Raw genomic sequence first — 19,167 nt, 5'->3', positions numbered from 1 at the left:
AATGAACGGAGCGAATTTGGAGCGGTAGGAAAGGCCATGGAGCGCAAGCACCGCTCCATGAGCGATGAGCGCGATTTCCAACCGCTCAACTCCGCTCACATGTTCTAGTTGGGGCTCAATGAGCATTAGCTAAAGGGATACAAAAGGATACTTCCTCTGCTCTGCCCTCTATTTACCCCTCCCCTTCCTCCCTCTCTACCTCTCAGTGTGGCAGAGGTGTGCAGTCCTTTGGGTTCGTGCTGGTGGACGGTCTTCAGCAGGTCGGGGTCAGAGTCAAACAGTTCCCGCTGGTTCTGCCAGTAGTTGCCGGGGGAGACCAACAGACAACCGTGCTCCGGCAGCACCGTCTGCATACGCCGTAACCCCGGCAACAGGTCTGTCACCTGCAGGCAGAGCGCCTCCAAGCTCCTGACCCCAGAACTGCAAAGAGAGGAGAGGTAAGTCCGGTCCAGTCAAGGTGCATTTTAAGGTAGAGAGAGCTAGAGGCGGCTGAGAGACATTGGATGTGTGTGTGTAGTTTCCCCATACCCGTCGTTGTGTACATGATTGCGGATCTCCTCCAGCAGGCTGAATACGCGGCCCAGTGGGGAGCGGAACACGTCCACAGGGACCAGCGTACTGTCCCAAGGAGACACAGCTGCCTTCACCAGGACCTGCTGGATGTAGGCCACCGGAGGACCCTGATACTGGAGGAAAAGGAGAGCGAGAGGTTTGTAAAACATGGGCAGAGAGATGGATGGGTTATTGTTATTGTAGTCCCTTTTTCAGACGGTATTTCAAAGAATTCAATGCAATTGGTAACTACATGGTACATAGTGGTGTTAGTTTCATTGAGTTCCACAAAAGAAATATGTACCATGTAAACAGTCTAAATCCCAAGCCACGTAGGCTCTGGAAGTGGGTTGATCTTTTGACCGTGAGTCTTACCCAGTCAGGCCGTTCGCCGAGGTCTCCCTGGGGCTCATGGGAAGGGACGGTGTAATCTCGGACCCGTGTGGTGAACTCCACCGGCCCTGTCCCCGGCAGAGGCAGCCGCAGCAGGGGGTAACTGAGAGAGGGGGGAGAGAGAAGAGGGAGGACGGGCGATCACATGGGAGTGGAGAATACATTACATTTGGGTCTGAATATTAGTTACAGGCCTGAGTATTGAGACTTCTTATCCCAGCACTAAAATACACACCCTCTACCAAAATTATCATGACCTTACAGTTAAATGTATGTAATAATACATGTATGACCAAATAAGCATCCCTGAGTATGCAAGTGTGTTAATGTCTGTAAGAGAGAAAAAATAAGTCAGTGCCACTGCCTCCCCTGTCCTTTGTTGGCAGATTAAGTATTAACTAGAGACCAACACCCCTGTTCTCCTGGGAAGAGGTTGGCTCTTATGAAACACACTGAGATTTAGAAGATTTAGTAGACCGATAACTCTCACATGCACAATTGCACGCCCACACACAGACACAGAAATGAACACACTTAATGAGAAAAGGATTGAAGGGGTTTAGTGCTTAATATGCCGATACCATATCCACTCATGTAAAAACATGAGTCTAACTAATACCCACTAATTCCACCCTAATGTATGTGTAACTACAACCTTTAATCCCAGGTTGTCATCGTCACTCAATCATTCTTCTACAAAGGCCCACTTTCTAGGACCCATTTGCCCTGCAAAACAGGTGGTGTTCCCAAACACACACACACAGAAACAACGAAAACCATCAACCAACAAGTGCATTAAGTTCAAGGGCGCTTCCAAAATTCATGGAAAGCTACGAGGCTACTGAGGCGAAAACAAACAGCCAGAGTGACAGTGCTGCATTTGTCTCAGTCAGGCCATTGGGTACATTCTTTACCACGAATGGAAATGATGATCACACCCTGGCAATACATTGCAGCAAAGGGATGAAAGTAGGTACAAATTTGGAAGATGCCAACCATAGCCAGTTAAAATCTCTTTGCCACCTAGTTCTAGAAATATCCGGACCTTGTGAGTTTAAATCTACAATTGTGTTATTTTATTACCCCTCGTGAGGAGACTACCTCACTGTGAAGGGTATAGACCCAGCTCTGTTGCCGAGAAGTTGTAGTCCACCTTCATGGACGAGCAAAAGCATTTCAAACCTCTTGAATAATTAACTAAAGATTCCAACAGGTTATTGGGAAATTGATTTTCAGGTGAGGACTGAACACAATGAAACATTTCTGGGTGTTCTATTCACTAAACGCTGTCAAAACTGACTCAGTAACCTGACCTGCACCACATCAATATGTGCAGTTTGCATAGTTCCAAAGTATAGTACAATAGTGATGTGACTGAGAGTGTTGCTCAGTATCTTAGTGCTTTAACACTAACATCCTGTTTCTTTGGCAGCCTGTCAGGCCCAGGGCCACGGGATCCAGATTTCTCTTTGAGGACACTACACCCTCTCTCCCGCTCGCTCTCCCTCTCGAAGGTCACTGTACTGCCACAAAGGCCTCTTGTTTTGCAGCAGGAGCCCCCACCTCCTGGGAGGCAGATGGAGGGCCTGGAACACACAGACAGGCCTATTCTCCAGGGGTCACTTTCTCACAGCCCTCTGCTGTGTCTCTCTTTTTAACTCTGCTTCCACCCATTTAATTCCCTGCACTCAGCGCAGCCGTCAGCCAGCCGTGCTTTTGGCACTGCACTGCTGCCTCCCATGGTTCCATGCTGTACCGTGTTCGTTCCATCCTATCCTGACTTCTCAGCTGTGACCTTTCAACTGTGACGGGGTTGACCTCTGGTGTGGAACTCTGAGGTGGAGAAGTGTGTGTTCTGTTCCGAGTCCTGAGTTATGTGTTTGGCTATGGCTGTTTTATTTAGTTGACTGGGTTTTGCAGGGTCTGCTCTTTTTCTCCCAGCTCTGTTGTTTCCCTCTTCCTTTCATCCATCTGCTTCTCTTCTCCTAACCTACCATCTCACCTCTGCCCATGTTGATATAAAAATAAATATACAATCCTTTCACAACTTGCCTTAAACCAACACTGAACGTGTTCAGAGAAACCAGTACAAGAACTCTCCCATATCATCTCTTGAAGATGCACACGCCCATCCCCAGAACCCCCCATAGACACACCCGTTCCTCAGACGTACCAGCAGGCGAGGATACTGGCGGAGGTGAAGAGGATGATGGGCACCGGATAGGAGGCACACAGCAGCCCATGGCGGTAGAATGCCGCCGAGATCTTCTCCCGCAGCCGCTCTCTCACCGTCATCCTAGGGGGCGGGGTCAGCTGCCGGCCATCGGGGGGCGCCGTGCGCAGGCGGGCGAGGACGGAGTGCCGCGGGGCATCCAGGGACCTAGGGAACCACAGAGACGAGAGGTGTGGGTTAATACAAACTCAGAGGATACCATGGTTGGGGTCAATTCAAATGGAATGCAGCCAATTCAGGAAGTGATTTGAATTGAAAATTAATAAATGGAAAAAGCTTTGAATTAAAGCATTGAACATAGGTGCCCTTTTTTCAATTATTGAATTGGAATTTCAGTTTACTTCCTGAACTGACTTCTTTCAATTTCAATTGACCTCAACCCTGGAGGATACATCGGCACTCACCACATAATCAGCTGCTGCTGAATGTAGCCTGTGTTCATGTTGCTTTGGACAGGTCTGCAAACACCTCAAACCCCTGTATGGCCACACACTGCAGAAACCAAAGAGAAGCCCTCACTAACTCCCTGTCCCATCAGAAACACCATAGATATCACGTCTACATTTCCCATCCCTAACACCACCACAAGTTATTTGGTCCTACACATCATTCCCAAGTACAACCTCCATTTAAAAAGACAACCTTACCAGATTGGCTAGGCTACATCACAGTATATTCTACCCCCCCCACCCCAGACAAACACAGCACTGCCACAGCATCTATCTAGCTAGCCTAGTTACTATCCCAGACAAACTCAGCTCTGTCCCAGTTGCCTTTCTGTCCCAGTACCTGTTCAGGGGGAAACTTGGCTGCCTTTCGCGCTCTCTCGTGCCTGTTTGGCCTAAGTCCTCCAAAAGCACCAGATTTTAAAGGTTTCACGTAGTTCCCTGGCTTAAAACAACAGAGCCCTATTTCAGGCACCGCAGCCAAAGTGTGACCGACTGGCTCAGCTCTACCCCCTGAGAACTCTGGAAACATTCCTCGGGGGAATTTAGCCTTCCTCCAGAGCGGCTTGATCTTACACTATAAATACTCTATATACAGTAAACACACCGCAGCCAGCACAACACAGACATACCAACACAATGGCTACAGAGCGTAAACCGACGGTTGAACTCAATCAAAGAGGCCTCGAGTGCCTTGACTGACCCCATTTCTACGTTGCTCTACATATTGACCTGATATCTAGCCTGTAGGTCCCATTCTGCCCTGTGCGTCCATCTCCTCAGTCCTTCCCTGGTGTTGTGGTGCAGGAAAGCGAGGCCTGAGTTGGCAGGTGCTCAACAACATCTCCGTCAGTGAGTTAATCCGGGATCGGAAACGCCACAACGAGGCTCACAGGTCTATGCCCCCTCCCTCTCTACCTCTTTTTCCCTAGTCTCTCCATCCTACAGCTACATGGGTGAGGCAGACTTAACAGGTAACACTCTGTCCACACATCAGGCAGGCAGTAAAGTCAGCCTGCACATGACAGTGAGTGAGTGCAAAAAAAACTACTGACCCAGCCAGCAATACCACAGAAACTTTATGATGTCAAGTCTTGAGACACGTGCCACTATGGATTCCAGTAGCCTGGCTCAGGGAGGAGGAAGCAGTTTACTTCCAGTAGGCCTACCTGCTTAACCACTCATACAGACCACAATACAGCTTTTGACAAAACAATAACAGAGCATGTCATTATGTTCCAAAAGCACTTGTGCGAGAAAGTCAGGGACAAAAATGCCTCCCAAAACCATAAATCTCTTCTTTACATAGTAGCTTGTGTCTACTGTAGACAAGTTTTTCTAGCTGCAAGTTGCCAGGAAATGAAAATAAGATTAATATAAATGAAATGGTGCGTACCGGTAGGCTTCATGTTCCAACAAACTAGGCTTAAGATATCATATGCTGCTCTGAAGAACAGTGTGCCTGAAGTAAACCAAATAAACGCTTACCTCCTAACAATGCTTCCTAAAATCCCCAGTTTGAAGGCATCGCTGGAGCCTATACAGTCCATTGCCATGATCCACACCTGTGTAAGGCGTCATAAAACACAATGTAAAAAAGCAAAGACTCCTGGCAAGTAGCACCATAAATGCAGGGATTTTGGGCTGCATTGAGAAGCAGCAAGATTGTATTTCAGCTCACTTCTCCCATAGTGAACTGAGAACCTGCACCTCAACTCTAATGCACCATAACTGTACAGACCATTCTTGAGTCAATGTCAGCTGGGACTAATGCCTGCATGCTTTATTGCAACACAACTCATTTACAGCCACCCATTAACAAACACACGGAGCAAATTGGCCCAGTCAATCAGTAACCACTATCATATCATCGAAAATGGCAAAAACTTGGTCCAAAAACTACAATGAAAACGTTGAGTGACCCGTCACAAAGGCTTTAGTGATGAGACACAATCAACATTTAAATGGAAAATTTGTGTCCCTATGTAATATGTATTGTGCAAAAAACTAAACTCCTTAACATTCACATATTGAGTTAGATAAAAATAAAAGATCTGCTTTTTTTTTTTATATAATTGAATGCAACATGAATGTGTGGGCGTGTGTGGTTTAAACATGCATGAAACATAGGAGAATGAACGGGAGAAGTGAAGGTATGTGTCTGAAAATGTGAAAGTGCACAGAATGTCAATAAGTCTATATTTGACTTAAGAGTTTCGAATTTGGCCGGCTTTCACATGACTAAGAATACGGACATGCATCTGTTGGTCACAGATACACTAGATGACCGAGGTATGTGGACACCTGCTCGTCAAACATCTCATTTCAAAATCATGGGCATTAATATGGAGTTGGTCCCTCCTTTGCTGCTATAACAGCCTCTACTCTTCTAGGAAGGCTTTCCACTAGCTGTTGGAACATTGCTGCGGGGGACTTGCTTCCATTCAGCCACAAGAGCATTAGTGAGGTCGGGCACTGATGTTGGGCGATTAGGCCTGGCTCGCAGTCGGTGTTCCAATTCATCCCAAAGGTGTTCGAATGGGGTTGAGGTCAGGGCTCTGTGCAGGCCAGTCAAGTTCTTCCACACCGATCTTGACAAACTATATCTTTATGGACCTCGCTTTGTGCACAGGGGCATTGTCATGCTGAAACATGAAAGAGCCTTCCCCAAACTGTTGCCACAAAGTTGGAAGCACAGAATCGTTTAGAATGTCATTGTATGCTGTAGCGTTAAGATTTCCCTTCACTGGAAGTAAGGAGCCTAGCCCGAACCATGAAAAACAGCCCCAGACCATTATTCCTCCTCCACCAAACGGGTGTGGCTGAAATAGCCAAATCCACTAATTTGAAGGGGTGTCCACATACTTTTGTATATATAGTGCACCTTAAAAAAAAGTTAGGGGCATGGATCAGTGAACTGGTCAGTATCTGGTGTGTCCACCATTTGCCTCATGGAGCACGACATCTCCTTCACATAGAGTTGATCAGGCTGTTGATTGTGGCCTGTGGAATGTTGTCCCACTCCTCTTCAATGGCTGTGCAAAGTTGCTTGATATTGGCGGGAACTGGAACACGCTGTCGTACACGTCGATCCACAGCACCCCAAACATGCTCAATGGGTGACATGTCTGGTGAGTATGCAGGCCATGGAAGAACTGGGACATTTTCAGCTTCCAGTAATTGTGTACAGATCCTTGCGACATGGGGCCGTGCATTATCATGCTGAAACATGAGGTGATGGCGGTGGATGAATGGCACGACAATGGGCCTCAGGATCTCGTCACAGTATCTCTGTGCATTCAAATTGCCATCAATAAAATGCAATTGTGTTTGTTGTCCGTAGCTTATGCCTGCCCATACCATAACCCCACCGCCACCATGGGGCACTCTTTTCACAAAGTTGACATCAGCAATCCGTTCACCCACACGACACCATACACATTACATTTGCCATTTTAGTCATTTAGCAGACGCTCTTATCCAGAGCGACTTACAGGAGCAATTAGGGTTAAGTGCCTTGCTCAAGGGCACAGACAGATTTTTCACCTAGTCGGCTCAGGGATTAGAACCAGCGACCTTTCAGTTACTGGCACAACGCTCTTAACCACTAAGCTACCTGCCGCATGGTCTGCAGTTCTGAGGCCGGTTGGACGTACTGCCAGATTCTCATAAAACAACCGAGTAGCGAAATTAACTTTCAATTCTCTGGCAACAGCTCTGGTGGACATTCCTGCAGTCAGCATGCCAATTGCACGCTCCCTCAAAACTTGAGACACCTGTGGCATTGTGTTGTGTGAGAAAGCTGCACATTTTAGAGTGGCATTTAATTGTCCCCAGCACAAGGTGCACCTGTGTAATGATCATGCTGTTTAATCAGCTTCTTGATATGCCACACCTGCCAGGTGGATGGATTATCTTGGCAAAGAAGAAATGCTCACTAACAGTAATGTAAACAAATTTTTGTGCAAAATTTGAGAGAAATAAGCCTTTTGTGCGTATGGTAAGTTTCTGGGATATTTTATTTAAGACTCCCAGGAGGGGGGGGGGGGGGGGGGATTGTATTGGATTCACTGTTTGTGCACCATGTCTCCTAAAGGTCTGAACCAAGAGTTTGATAGCAGACCATTTCTTACATGAATATCATTTTGATTTATCTTGCCTTCCAGGTCTCCTACTTGGTCATTTTGTACATATATATTAGATTATGTAACTACTACATGTGCCCATCTCATTGATGTCAAATTATTAGAGATACACAAGTTGTTTTTGAAATAGATCACTGGAATTATATCTACGGCCACCGTGCCTCCTGCGCGTAATGGTCATATGGGCGGGTATTCCAACACTTTCTAACAAACTTTTTTACTGTTGACTAGGTTTTAACTTGAACCCATTTGTATGTATGTATATAATCCTTTATGACCCATATGTACCTCTGTGATTAAGTATGATTGATCGTGCACAAAAGTGAACTGAATTGTTTCCACAACCACCATGCATCATGTGCGTAATGGTCATGTGAGGTGAAATGCGTATATTTTGAGAAGCGAGCACTCAGTTTGTTTGACCTGACTAAGATCCGTTTTGGATCGAAACGTTGTCAATAAAGCAGTGAAATGGGAGCTTTAACAGTGTGCGGGCCTTCTTGTTCTTTACTAGTATTCTTTATTAGCCCAGCACCTATGTTTTTAAGGATGTGCGTATGACCACAAACGTTTCTTTTATTTCACCTCATGAAACATGGGACCAACACTTTACATGTTGCATTTATATTGTGTGTGTATATTTATATTGTGTGTGTGTGTATATATATATATATAATTTATTTTACATTTTCATTGGTTGGACATAAAATACTAAAAACACCAGAAAATCAGCACCATGTGATTTTAATTTTGGAAATCTGTTCAAGTATTCCCACGCATAGAGAGACACGTGATCGAATACAAATGTAAGCTTGGTTTTAGTCAAATATATCTGTTTGGCCTTCTTGCGGTCAATTTGCAGTCTACAAATTATTTATTTATTTATTTATTTATTTATTTATTATGGTCTGGGGGCTGGAACATTCGCTCAAGAAAATGTTTTATCTGCCCGCAGCGGAATCTAGCTGATCCCTGACAGAGTGACCAGTGAGTCCCTCCAGCCGACAGACATGAAATACTGTTTCTGGGTGGATTTATGAGTAGCCTATACGGACTGGGGGTAAAGGAATAGTTATCATGCTACTTAGGTGCCGATAAGATACAGTACCAGTCAAAAGTTTGGACACACCCTACTCATTCAAGGGTTTTTCTTTATTTTTACTATTTTCTACATTGTAGAATAATAGTGAAGACATCAAAACTATGAAATAACACATATGGAAAATTGTTAAACAAATCCAAATATATTTTATATTTGAGATTCTTCAAATAGCCACCCCTTTGCCATGACGACAGCTTGGCACACTCTTGGCATTCTCTCAACCAGCTTCACCTGGAATGCTTTTCCAACAGTCTTGGTGTTCCCACATACGCTGAGCACTTGTTGGCTGCTTTTCCTTCACTCTGCCATCCGACTCATCCCAAACCATCTCAATTGGGTTGAGGTCGGGGGATTGTGGAGGCCAGGTCATCTGATGCAGCACTTCATCACTCTCCTTCTTGGTAAAATAGCCCTTACACAGACTGGAGGTGTGTTGGGTCATTGTCATGTTGAAAAACAAATGAGAGTCCCACTAAGCCCAAACCAGATGGGATGGCGTATCGCTGCAGAATGCTGTGGTAGCCATGCTGGTTAAGTATGCCTTGACTTCTAAATAAATCACAGAGTGTCACCAGTAAAGCACCCCCACACCATAACACCTCCTCCTCCATGCTTTATGGTTGGAACTACCCGTGCGGAGATAATCTGTTCACCCACAAAGACACGGTGGTTGGAACCAAAAATCTCCTATTTGGACTGCAGACCAAAGGACAAATTTCCACCTATCTAATGTCCACTCGTGTTTCTTGGCCCAAGCAGGTCTCTTCTTATTATTGCTGTCCTTTAGTAATGGTTTCTTTGCAATAATTCATCCATGAAGGCCTGATTCACACAGTCCCCTCTGAACAGTTGATGTTGAGATGTGTCTGTGACTTGAACTCTGTGAAGCATTTAGTTGGGCTGCAATGTCTGAGGCTGGTAACTCTAATGAGCTTATCCTCTGCAGCAGAGGTAACTCTGGGTCTTCCATTCCTGTGGTGGTCCTCATGAGAGCCAGTTTCATTATAGCGCTTGATGGTTTTTATGACTGCACTTGAAGAAACTTTCAAAGTTCTTGAAATTTTTCCGGATTGACCGACCTTCATGTCTTAAAGTAATGATGGACTGTCGTTTCTCTTTGCTATTTTGAGGTGTTCTTGCCATAATATGGACTTGGTCTTTTACCAAATAGGGCTATATTCTGTACACCCCCCTACCTTGTCACAACACAACTGATTGGCTCAAACGTATTAAGAAGGAAAGAAATTCCACAAATTAACTTTTAAGAAGGCACTCCTGTTAATTGAAATGCATTCGAGGTGACTGACCTCATAAAGTTGGTTGAGAGAATGCCAAGAGTGTGCAAAGCTGTCATCAAGGCAAAGGGTGGCTATTTGAGGAATCTCAAACATAAAATATATTTTGATTTGTTTAACACTTTTTGGGTTACTATATGATTCCATAGTTTTGATGTCTTCACTATTATTCTACAATGTAAAAAATCGTACAAATAAATAAAAACCTTTGAATGAGTAGGTGTGTCCAAAGTTTTGACTGGTAGTGTATTTATTGCGATTCGATTCTGTGATTTTATTGCAATTTGATGTTCCAAGCATATTGCTCACCCTATGTCTGCTGCAGAGGGACAAGAGCGAGCCATGAGATAAGTTTTGATCAGTCATGGAAATAAGCACTGAAAACAAATTGGCTCCCTATTTAAAAAGATTGAGAACACGCTATGAAGGAAAAATACTGGAGTTTGGTGCAGGTACCACAAACTAGCCCAAAAATAATATTGTGATAGTCAAACCTATATGATAGATTGTCAAAAATAATATCCCTATATGTAACTATTGATTTTTTTCGCCCTCCAACACTAATGCATGAGATAAATAGTACCCCACTACAGTTTCACCTATGTAAGGAAAGTATTATCCTGTAGCTCCTGTTGTATGTTTTCCCAACGCCAGCAAGAACCCTCTTATCGTGAGGTCCTTGGCAATTCCCAGCCCTAAGATGCATATTATATACAGTGCCTTCAGAAAGGGGGGGCCTACACACAATACACTGGCCTACACACAATACACAATTATGTTTTTTGAAATGTTTACAAATTTATAAAACATGAAAAGCTGAAATGTCTTGAGTCAATAAGTATTCAACCACTTTATGGTAAACCAAGTGCTTAACAAGTTTTGGCACCTCAACTTGGGGAGGGCTGACTAGCCCCTAAAAGTATTTTGTTGGGCCATTTGCAATGCAGCCAGAGGTGACAGAGCACACAAGTTTGGGCCAGGCCTATAAACAGACCGTTTTCTATGTCAAAGCAATTTGTAACAGAAAGGTACAAATACAGTTACTTAATGTGTAGCTGTTGACCAATCAAATTGCATTTGGTCAACGTTAACCAACTGGTGTGGTGCAGCTCTGTAACAAGAAATTCCTCAGACAGATAAAAAGTTAATGGCCAGTGTCCACCTCATATTGCCCACTATGCTCATACCGGTACATATGTTGGGCAGAAAAGGGAAAGAGGGGTTCTTTGCATTTTCCATCTATTACTGCATCGACGGATTTATCACTTTCTCTTTTAAAATGTTTTTGCAATATGCCTATTAAAAACTGATTTCCATTGTGAACAAAATCACGTTTTGCCTCCTTAATTATGTATTTTAGTATGCAAGAAGCTTGACTGCTACTAAATTTTTAATTTCACAATTTGTTACCAGTTATAGTTATTTTAGTGTGCAAGCAGCTTGACTGCTATTACATTTTAATTTCACAATTTGTTACCAATTATAGTTATTACTGCTAATACAGAATTCAGTAACACTGTCAACCGGCCTCGTCTGACACAGTAGGTAAGGGTGGTGATTGTGATGCAACACAGTTGCATGCAACGCAATAAATATCCCTACACGTGATCTCATTCAAATCAATAATGAATTGCGTAAAAGTTTGCCCAATGCTTAGATTAATGGTATTTAATAAGATGGGTGAAGAAATGGTGTTCGTTTTCTGCCATGCGAACAAACTTCACACACAGGCCTCCTGAGGGCGAGCTGTCGGCTGTCAAACGAGTCACCAGTAGCGTTAGCTTTAACAGGTGCTACTTAGCTAACGTTAGCTAGCTAAGTAGCACCTGTTAGCGAATACAGGGTAACTTAATTTGAATTCCACTACCTAGCCACCAACTAGTAGCTATATACTTCCTTCGTATTACCATATACAACAAACAATTTTTATCGATAATTCTGCAAAATGGAACGTTGTTGTAAGATCAGCTTCAACGCTTGACTCAAGCTTAACGTCGTTAGATAACGGATGATGCGAACATTAGCTAGCTTCTACTGTTAGTAGATATGGTAAATGCTTGCTAACATTGCTGTCTGTCTGATGCCAACCAACACCAGCGACGTATCCATGACAGCAAGGCAGGGTTGTTGACCTTACGCTGATAGTAGGGCAGGCAGCTAGCAATAAGCTAATCAGCATTAGCTAGCGATTTGCCGAGTGATGCCAGTGACATCGTCTGTCAATAGCTAACAGTTAAGTTATCTTGGCTGGCTAGCTAATTGCTACCACCAAAGAACACCTCATCGCGAGTCCCGCGTTCAGTGTTCATCCCCCCGCCAAACCCAGAGAAGTTCTACCCTAGGTCGAATTTTTTTATTTTCAACCTAGATTCTACCCGTCTAACTTCATTAGCTAGCTTCAGCTTGCTTAACACATTAATTTGGGCCGCTTTGCTAGCTAATCGAGTCAATGAGCTACCTAAGTTAACACACACCAAAGCCAACGTTAGCTAGTTGACTAGCTAGCTACTACGTTACACTTGACTTGCCTGGCTGAATAACTTTCTCGTGTCTTCGTCGAGGTGCTGGTCCTGCTATCCAGGAGCTAGTCGTGTACCGTCTTAACCTCCTTATTATAGTAGCTAGGATTTAGCTAGCTAACTGGAAAAACTGACTGTATCAACAGGACCATGTCACCACTGTGTATTTTTCAGCAGCAGCGTGAAATGTCCACTTCGACCTCTCACCCTTTACCTCATCCAAGACAGCAAAGCATGTGGCTATAGCGACACCCGCTGGATATTATTGAAAACGCGTTTTAATTATTGTTTGCAGTCAACTTAAACACAGCTCTGACACACACCGTCTTTTCACAGTCCCCAAATCCAGAACAAATTCAAGAAAGCGTACAGTATTATATAGAGCCATTATTGCATGGAACTCCGTTCCATCTCATATTGCTCAAATAAACAGCAAACCTGGTTTCAAAAAACAGATAAAGCAACACCTCATGGCACAACACCTCTCCCCTATTTGACCTAGATAGTTTGTATGTATTGATATGTAGGTTTGCAGTCAACTTAAACACAGCTCTGACACACACAGTCTTTTCACAGTCCCCAAATCCAGAACAAATTCAAGAAAGCGTACAGTATTATATAGAGCCATTATTGCATGGAACTCCGTTCCATCTCATATTGCTCAAATAAACAGCAAACCTGGTTTCAAAAAACAGATAAAGCAACACCTCATGGCACAACGCCTCTCCCCTATTTGACCTAGATAGTTTGTGTGTATGTATTGATTTGTAGGCTACATGTGCCTTTAAAAAATATATATGTAGTTCTGTCCTTTAGCTGTTCTTGACAATTAATGTTCTGTATTATGTCATGTTTCATGTTTTGTGTGGACCCAAGGAAGAGTAGCTGCTGCTTTTTCAACAGCTAATGGGGATCCTAATAAAATACCAAATCACACAGTATTTTATCTTCATGACCGACAACGCATACACTGGTATTTCTTCTCTCTTAAATGTGCTGTTTATTGTTTTTTTATGTATAACACAAGTGCAACCTAGTCAGGTCAGTGCCCATGTCGCTTGAGAAATTACCTATTCACTCAGGCTTCCTATATCAGCTTTGCAATGCATGTGCCCGGTTGGTTCTAAAGCGGAAATCCAATGTTCAATTCAATACCACATCTTCAGTTCAAAACTGATCCCAACCTGTTTCATGATCATGACCATAATCCAGCATCTTTGTTGTCCTAAATTGCAAACCTCCTGGCCTGTGTGTTGAGCCCATAGAAATAGATAGAGGACTCATCTTTGTATCTGTGCCAATATAACATGTGACAGCATAGGCAGCGCCATTGAGGCAATCTCCATTTTGAAGTAGTCAATTTTCTTCTTCATGATTGGCTGATCCCTCCTGATAACCCGGTTGGACATGACTCCAACAGGGTCACCAGGAAGCGATCAGCCAATGAAGTTGGAAGTCTCATGAGGTTGACTACTTTAAAATGGTGGAAGCCCAATAGCTGCCCATGCTAATACAGCCTTTTGGCCACTACAGGCCTCTATCATTCTCTATGGTTGAGCCCAGGGAGCCATGTGACTGAAAGAGGTAAGGGACTGGGGTCGACACTGAGAAGGGAGGCAGAAGGGATCCATTGAGGGGTTAAAGGACTGCACTGGACGTCCCCCTGGCGAAAAAGTAAGCCCCTTGTCGTGGACCTTGTACTGGAAGAGTTTCTTCTGGGTCTGCTGCCTGTCACATTGTCCTCGCCAGCACACTTCCACCCGAAACACACACAGTACGGTTCAGCTTAATGCAGTTTAACAGTTTTCTACTGCACATAACACTCAATCTCTTTCTCTTTCTCTTTTTCTCACTCTCACACACACAAATAATGTAATCCATCTGACTTGTCCGTGGATGTCCCTGCAGTAGCCGGTGGGGGAGACCCTGTACTTGGAGTGTGAGGCTGCACTGGTGTGTAAGGCCCCTCAGGAGCCGCTCTGAGCCATCGTCATCACTCTCCTCCTCCTCCTCTTCCGCCTCACATCGCACTAACATCACCATGCTGCCCTGCAGATCAAAGAGAAAAGGAATAGTAGATATAGAGGAGGAATGTGTGAGATTATTTGAACAGAGTCAGACGATGGAGAGACAGTGAGCTTGTGATACCGTGCGCCTCCCATGTCACACCGCTCTTCCGCACACTCCACTGGCTTCCAGTCAAAGCTCGCATCCACTACAAAATCATGGTACTTGCCTACGGAGCAGCAAGAGGAACTGCCCCTCTCTCACCTTCAGGCTATGCTCAAACCCTACACTCCAACCCGAGCACTCCGTTCTGCCTCCTCTGGTCTCTTGGTCCTCCCACCCCTACGGGAGAGCAACTCCCGCTCAGCCCAGTCCAAGCTGTTCTCTGTCCTGGCACCCCAATGGTGGAACCAGCTTCCCCCTGATGCAATCTTCCCGAAAACATCTAAAACCCTACCTCTTCAAAGAGTATCTTAAATCATCCACATAATTTTGTGAACTAACACTCGCGACTTGACTTTTTTCTCCCCTTACTAGCTCTGACTTTGCTGGTAGCTACTTTGAGGAAAAAATTTACTCACTATGACTGTAATGTGTGTTGTCCCACCTAGCTTTCTTAAGATAAATGCACTACCTGTAAGTTGCTCTGGATAAGCGCGTCTGCTAAATGACTAAAATGTACATGTGAAATGTGATATACTGTATTATCTGACCTGCAGCTCGGAGCAGACAGTGGCTCTGCAGTAATGACTGAAGTCCAGCGCCGCTCCAACACTGACCCCCAGACTCAGGACCACACTGAGGTCATCCACCAGGAGCACAGGGGGACCCCACTCCTCACCACCACCTCCCCCCACAGCCCCCCTTACATTGTCCCGCACAAAGTCATATAGACTCCGCAGGCCAGAACTGGGATCTCTGTGGAGAGGTGGAGGGGAAACAGAGAGACAGGGAGAAAGAGACAAAGAAAGAAAGGGGACAGAGGGGGAGAGATAATTGAAGGGGGAAGAGATATTTTCAGATTCATATTATCATCAACTGCTTTGGTTACATCAGAGAAAAGAGAAAAGGTGTATGAGTGGCTGTGTCAAACAATACAGGTTGGATTCCCAGGAACCAGATAAAGTCTATGATATTCCAGGACCAAAAGCACTTTCAATGGAGCTTCTGCACTGAATGAACATGCTTTTTAGTCCAGGAGTAGGCTTATTCAGAGTCAGAGAAAACAACGCTACAGACAGGTACCTGAGGAAGTCCACTGCTCGGGTTCCTTTACTGGCCTCCCCTCTGAAGCAGTACCCCCAAGGATTCCTTCAGTCCCTCTAAGAACACCAGCTGCCCTTTCTCCCTAGCCTGGGTCAAACTCACACCCTGATTAACATGTAACACAGTGAAAGAACCCATACAAAATGTAGTTAATACATCTCCACCAAGCAACAGCAAATCATACACAACTGTAAAGACACATATTGACTTGCACAGTATGTATAAGAGTGGCTGGGGGAAAGTTTAACCCAGCGTTTTGGAGGATAAGTATACTCACCAAACGTTGACTGATTGCACTGTAGTGACTGAAGGACTGCACAAGACCCAGGAAACACACCTTACAGCCCTGTAAATCACACACAAAAACTTCTGAGCACGTCTGGCCTCGCCAGATTTCATTTTTTACCACTTATGAGATTACATCAAAGCAGTACACAACTTGGCCCCATATGTTCCCTCTATTACTGACAATCATTGTTTTTCACCTCACACTACATCAACAACAATAATAGAGCAGTAATACAGGGCACAGTAGTTATGGACAAGTATTCAGTCAACTGGACATCACGCACATGAGGCCTCACTCGCTAAATAAAGTGGAGAGGAAATGGTGAATGAGAAGGACGCTCTGTCTGTCTGTCAGACACCAAGATAACTCTCCTGGCAGACATCAATCCATGGCAAAGGTTAGGATTAGGCTAGGGATTGAAATTGGTTATGGTTAGGGGGTGAGGTTAGGGTTTCACCTGCTTGAAGCTGTCGGGACTAATATTGAGAATCTGATACGCCCTCTTTGTCCTCTCTTCCCCCTCCCCTCTCTCCCCCCTTGCCCCCTCTCTCCCCCCCCCCCCCTCTCTCCCCCGGCCCCTCTCTCCCCCTGACCCCTCTCTCCCTACCTGAAGTGTGCCCTTCCTCTCTCTTCTCCAGATAAATTATTTAGTAAGGTAGCGAGTCTCCATACTCAACTTAACGCTATAAGAACATGAAGTGAGTATTTAGGTCACTTAGGGGTTATGTGGAATCAGAGTGTATTTAATGCCAACATTTCATGTTTTCCTAGATACATTAAATCTGCATAAGCCATTCTTGATTTTATATATCTATTACCATCATTTTCTGAGTCTCAGTGCAACGCCGCACAGTCTGTTCTATTCGGGTGTGTGTGCGTAGTCGTGTGTGTGTGAGAGGGGGGAAAAGAAAGAGAAAGAATAAAGAGAATGGTGAGGTCATTGAGTTAGTCCTCTCAAGCTTGGACCGTAGCGACATATGATTGGTTTCCTGTGCCCTCATATTGGGCTGCATTTGTAAAGACCACTCCAGCAACGGAGGAGAGGAGGCGATAGGGGAGAAGCGAGAGATGAGGAGAGAGAGGACTGGTGGAGCGATGTGAAACATTTTTCTAGAGAAATAACCCAGAAAGGGGGGGGGGGGTTATGCCAATTTCGGGGGGGGGGGGTGGGGGGGGTGTAGAAAATATGTTTAGAAAGGCCACCGGGTTTTAGGAATAGAGATAGATGTCTATCTCAGTGCCCAGCTCTCTCAACCACACCATCACCTCTTGTCCTGTGGTGTGATGACACCTGAGTTCTCTCTTCCCAGAGACAAGCCTGAACACGCTGCATGCACACGCACACCCACTCACTCGCATACACACACACGCGCACACACACACACATGCATACAAAACACACACAAGTCAAACCCAGAGAGGGCCCCCAGAAGAGGCTTTCTGGTTGAGCCCTGAAATGTCAATACAGTCATTAAGTGTTGATTGTAAATGAAGCAGAAATGAACGAGATGAGGAAACAAAACAGATTCATTGGAGAGTTCTTCGGTCTGCTAAAATGCCAACAATCCCTAATGTAATGGACTCAACTCTTACTTAATACCACTTTCTCCTGATTGGTCTCACACCAAGGCTCGAACCCAGGCACAATTGAGGAGTAAGTGTTGAGCTACAGTATAACTCATGCAGGTTGATTGATTTTATAGTCTCTATCCATCCCAAGGACACAAAAATGTTTCAGCTTCTTCAGTGTGTGTGTGTGTGTGTCTGAGAAAGGTGCAAAGCCAATAGGCCTTCTCCTTTGAACCATGAGTGCTATGTGTTCTCTTGCATACCAGCAACATAACAGAGACTGAGAGAGATAAAGAAAATGATATTAATTGCTATGGGGTGTAGCTGCTTGCCTGCTGTTTATTCCCCATACCAAACTTTTCCTCTGTAGTGGTTTGAATATTTCTCTGTCCCTATTGATGAGGGCTCCTCCATCCCCCATCCACCCAAAGACCCCCGCCCACCATACTGGTCTCAATCAGTCTAAATCTCTCAATATCACCTTTGACCGACAAAGGCATGGCATCGGAGGGGGCCTCCTTTGGGAACTCATTGAGAATGCAGGCCGGTATGAAAAATTATGTGTGAATGGGGGAATGTAACAGTGTGTGTGTGTGTGTGTGTGTGTGTGTGTGTGTGTGTGTGTGTGTGTGTGTGTGTGTGTGTGTGTGTGTGTGTGTGTGTGTGTGTGTGTGTGTGTGTGTGTGTGTATGTGTGCTAGTGCAACCTAAACTACCAAGCTGTAATCAGCCATGCAAAGTTTGAGAGGGAAAGATTGTTCAGGAAAACACAGGGACAAAAGGTGTCATGTTAAAAATGTTTATTTCAACAACTGTCTGATTTTTTTTCTCTGTTTGAAGTCTGTATTCCCAAAAAATACAAAATAAAACAAGTACATCAGGATTAGAAATCACATCAATAAAACAAAACACATTGTGTTTCTTTTATATCAATCCATTTTTTCATATATTTATCACATACTCACTTAATTAGTCAGACAAACATCAAACCTCTCATAGCTTTTATATTTTACAATATTTAACTTCTTTTTTAAACTCCATATGATTTTTTATTTTTACAAAAATACACCAATGCAGGCAGGGAATGTGTTATGTGTGTTATGTTATTTTGTGTGTGTTTGTGTGTTCTGGTGTGTCTGTTTGTTGTTCATGTGTGTTATGTCTGCGGGGCAGGGGGTAAGGGGGAGCAGAGTGACCCACACAGGGCAGGGCAGCGAGGCAGGGGCGTGATTGGGCATGGTGTCCTATAGGCGGTGGCAGGTGGGGCAGGGGTTTCAGCTGGGGTGGTGTGTTTTTTGCAGGCGGCATGGGCCGCTTGGTGGCAGTGTTGCCGTGTTGTAGACGGTGGTTGG

General features: G+C 44.6%; 1 protein-coding gene and 1 pseudogene across 2 annotated transcripts in view; both read right to left on the bottom strand.

Moving 5' to 3' along the window:
• The window catches only part of LOC121543138 (sterol regulatory element-binding protein cleavage-activating protein), a 30,555-nt gene extending 17,832 nt beyond the window's left edge, over window positions 1-12,723 (bottom strand). Inside the window, exons 1-5 of one of the 2 annotated variants that reach the window (XM_045216758.1) lie at window positions 12,695-12,723; window positions 3,119-3,325; window positions 928-1,048; window positions 529-686; window positions 200-420 (exon numbers count right to left, since the gene is read on the bottom strand). In XM_045216758.1, the coding sequence (XP_045072693.1) occupies window positions 200-420; window positions 529-686; window positions 928-1,048; window positions 3,119-3,240 (622 nt within the window). In that variant the 5' untranslated portion in view covers window positions 3,241-3,325; window positions 12,695-12,723. Of the gene's footprint in view, window positions 1-199; window positions 421-528; window positions 687-927; window positions 1,049-3,118; window positions 3,326-12,694 lie in introns of those variants that run through there. The other variant, XM_045216757.1, reaches the window with a different exon arrangement.
• LOC123485666 lies at window positions 3,255-19,123 on the bottom strand (annotated as a pseudogene).
• Window positions 19,124-19,167: the final 44 nt, after the last annotated feature.

The sequence above is a fragment of the Coregonus clupeaformis genome, unplaced genomic scaffold (genome assembly GCF_020615455.1).
Source record: "Coregonus clupeaformis isolate EN_2021a unplaced genomic scaffold, ASM2061545v1 scaf0790, whole genome shotgun sequence".
Lineage (NCBI taxonomy): Eukaryota > Metazoa > Chordata > Actinopteri > Salmoniformes > Salmonidae > Coregonus > Coregonus clupeaformis.
The sequence above is the reverse complement of the archived record's forward strand: the minus strand, read 5'-3'. Positions and strand labels throughout refer to the sequence as shown.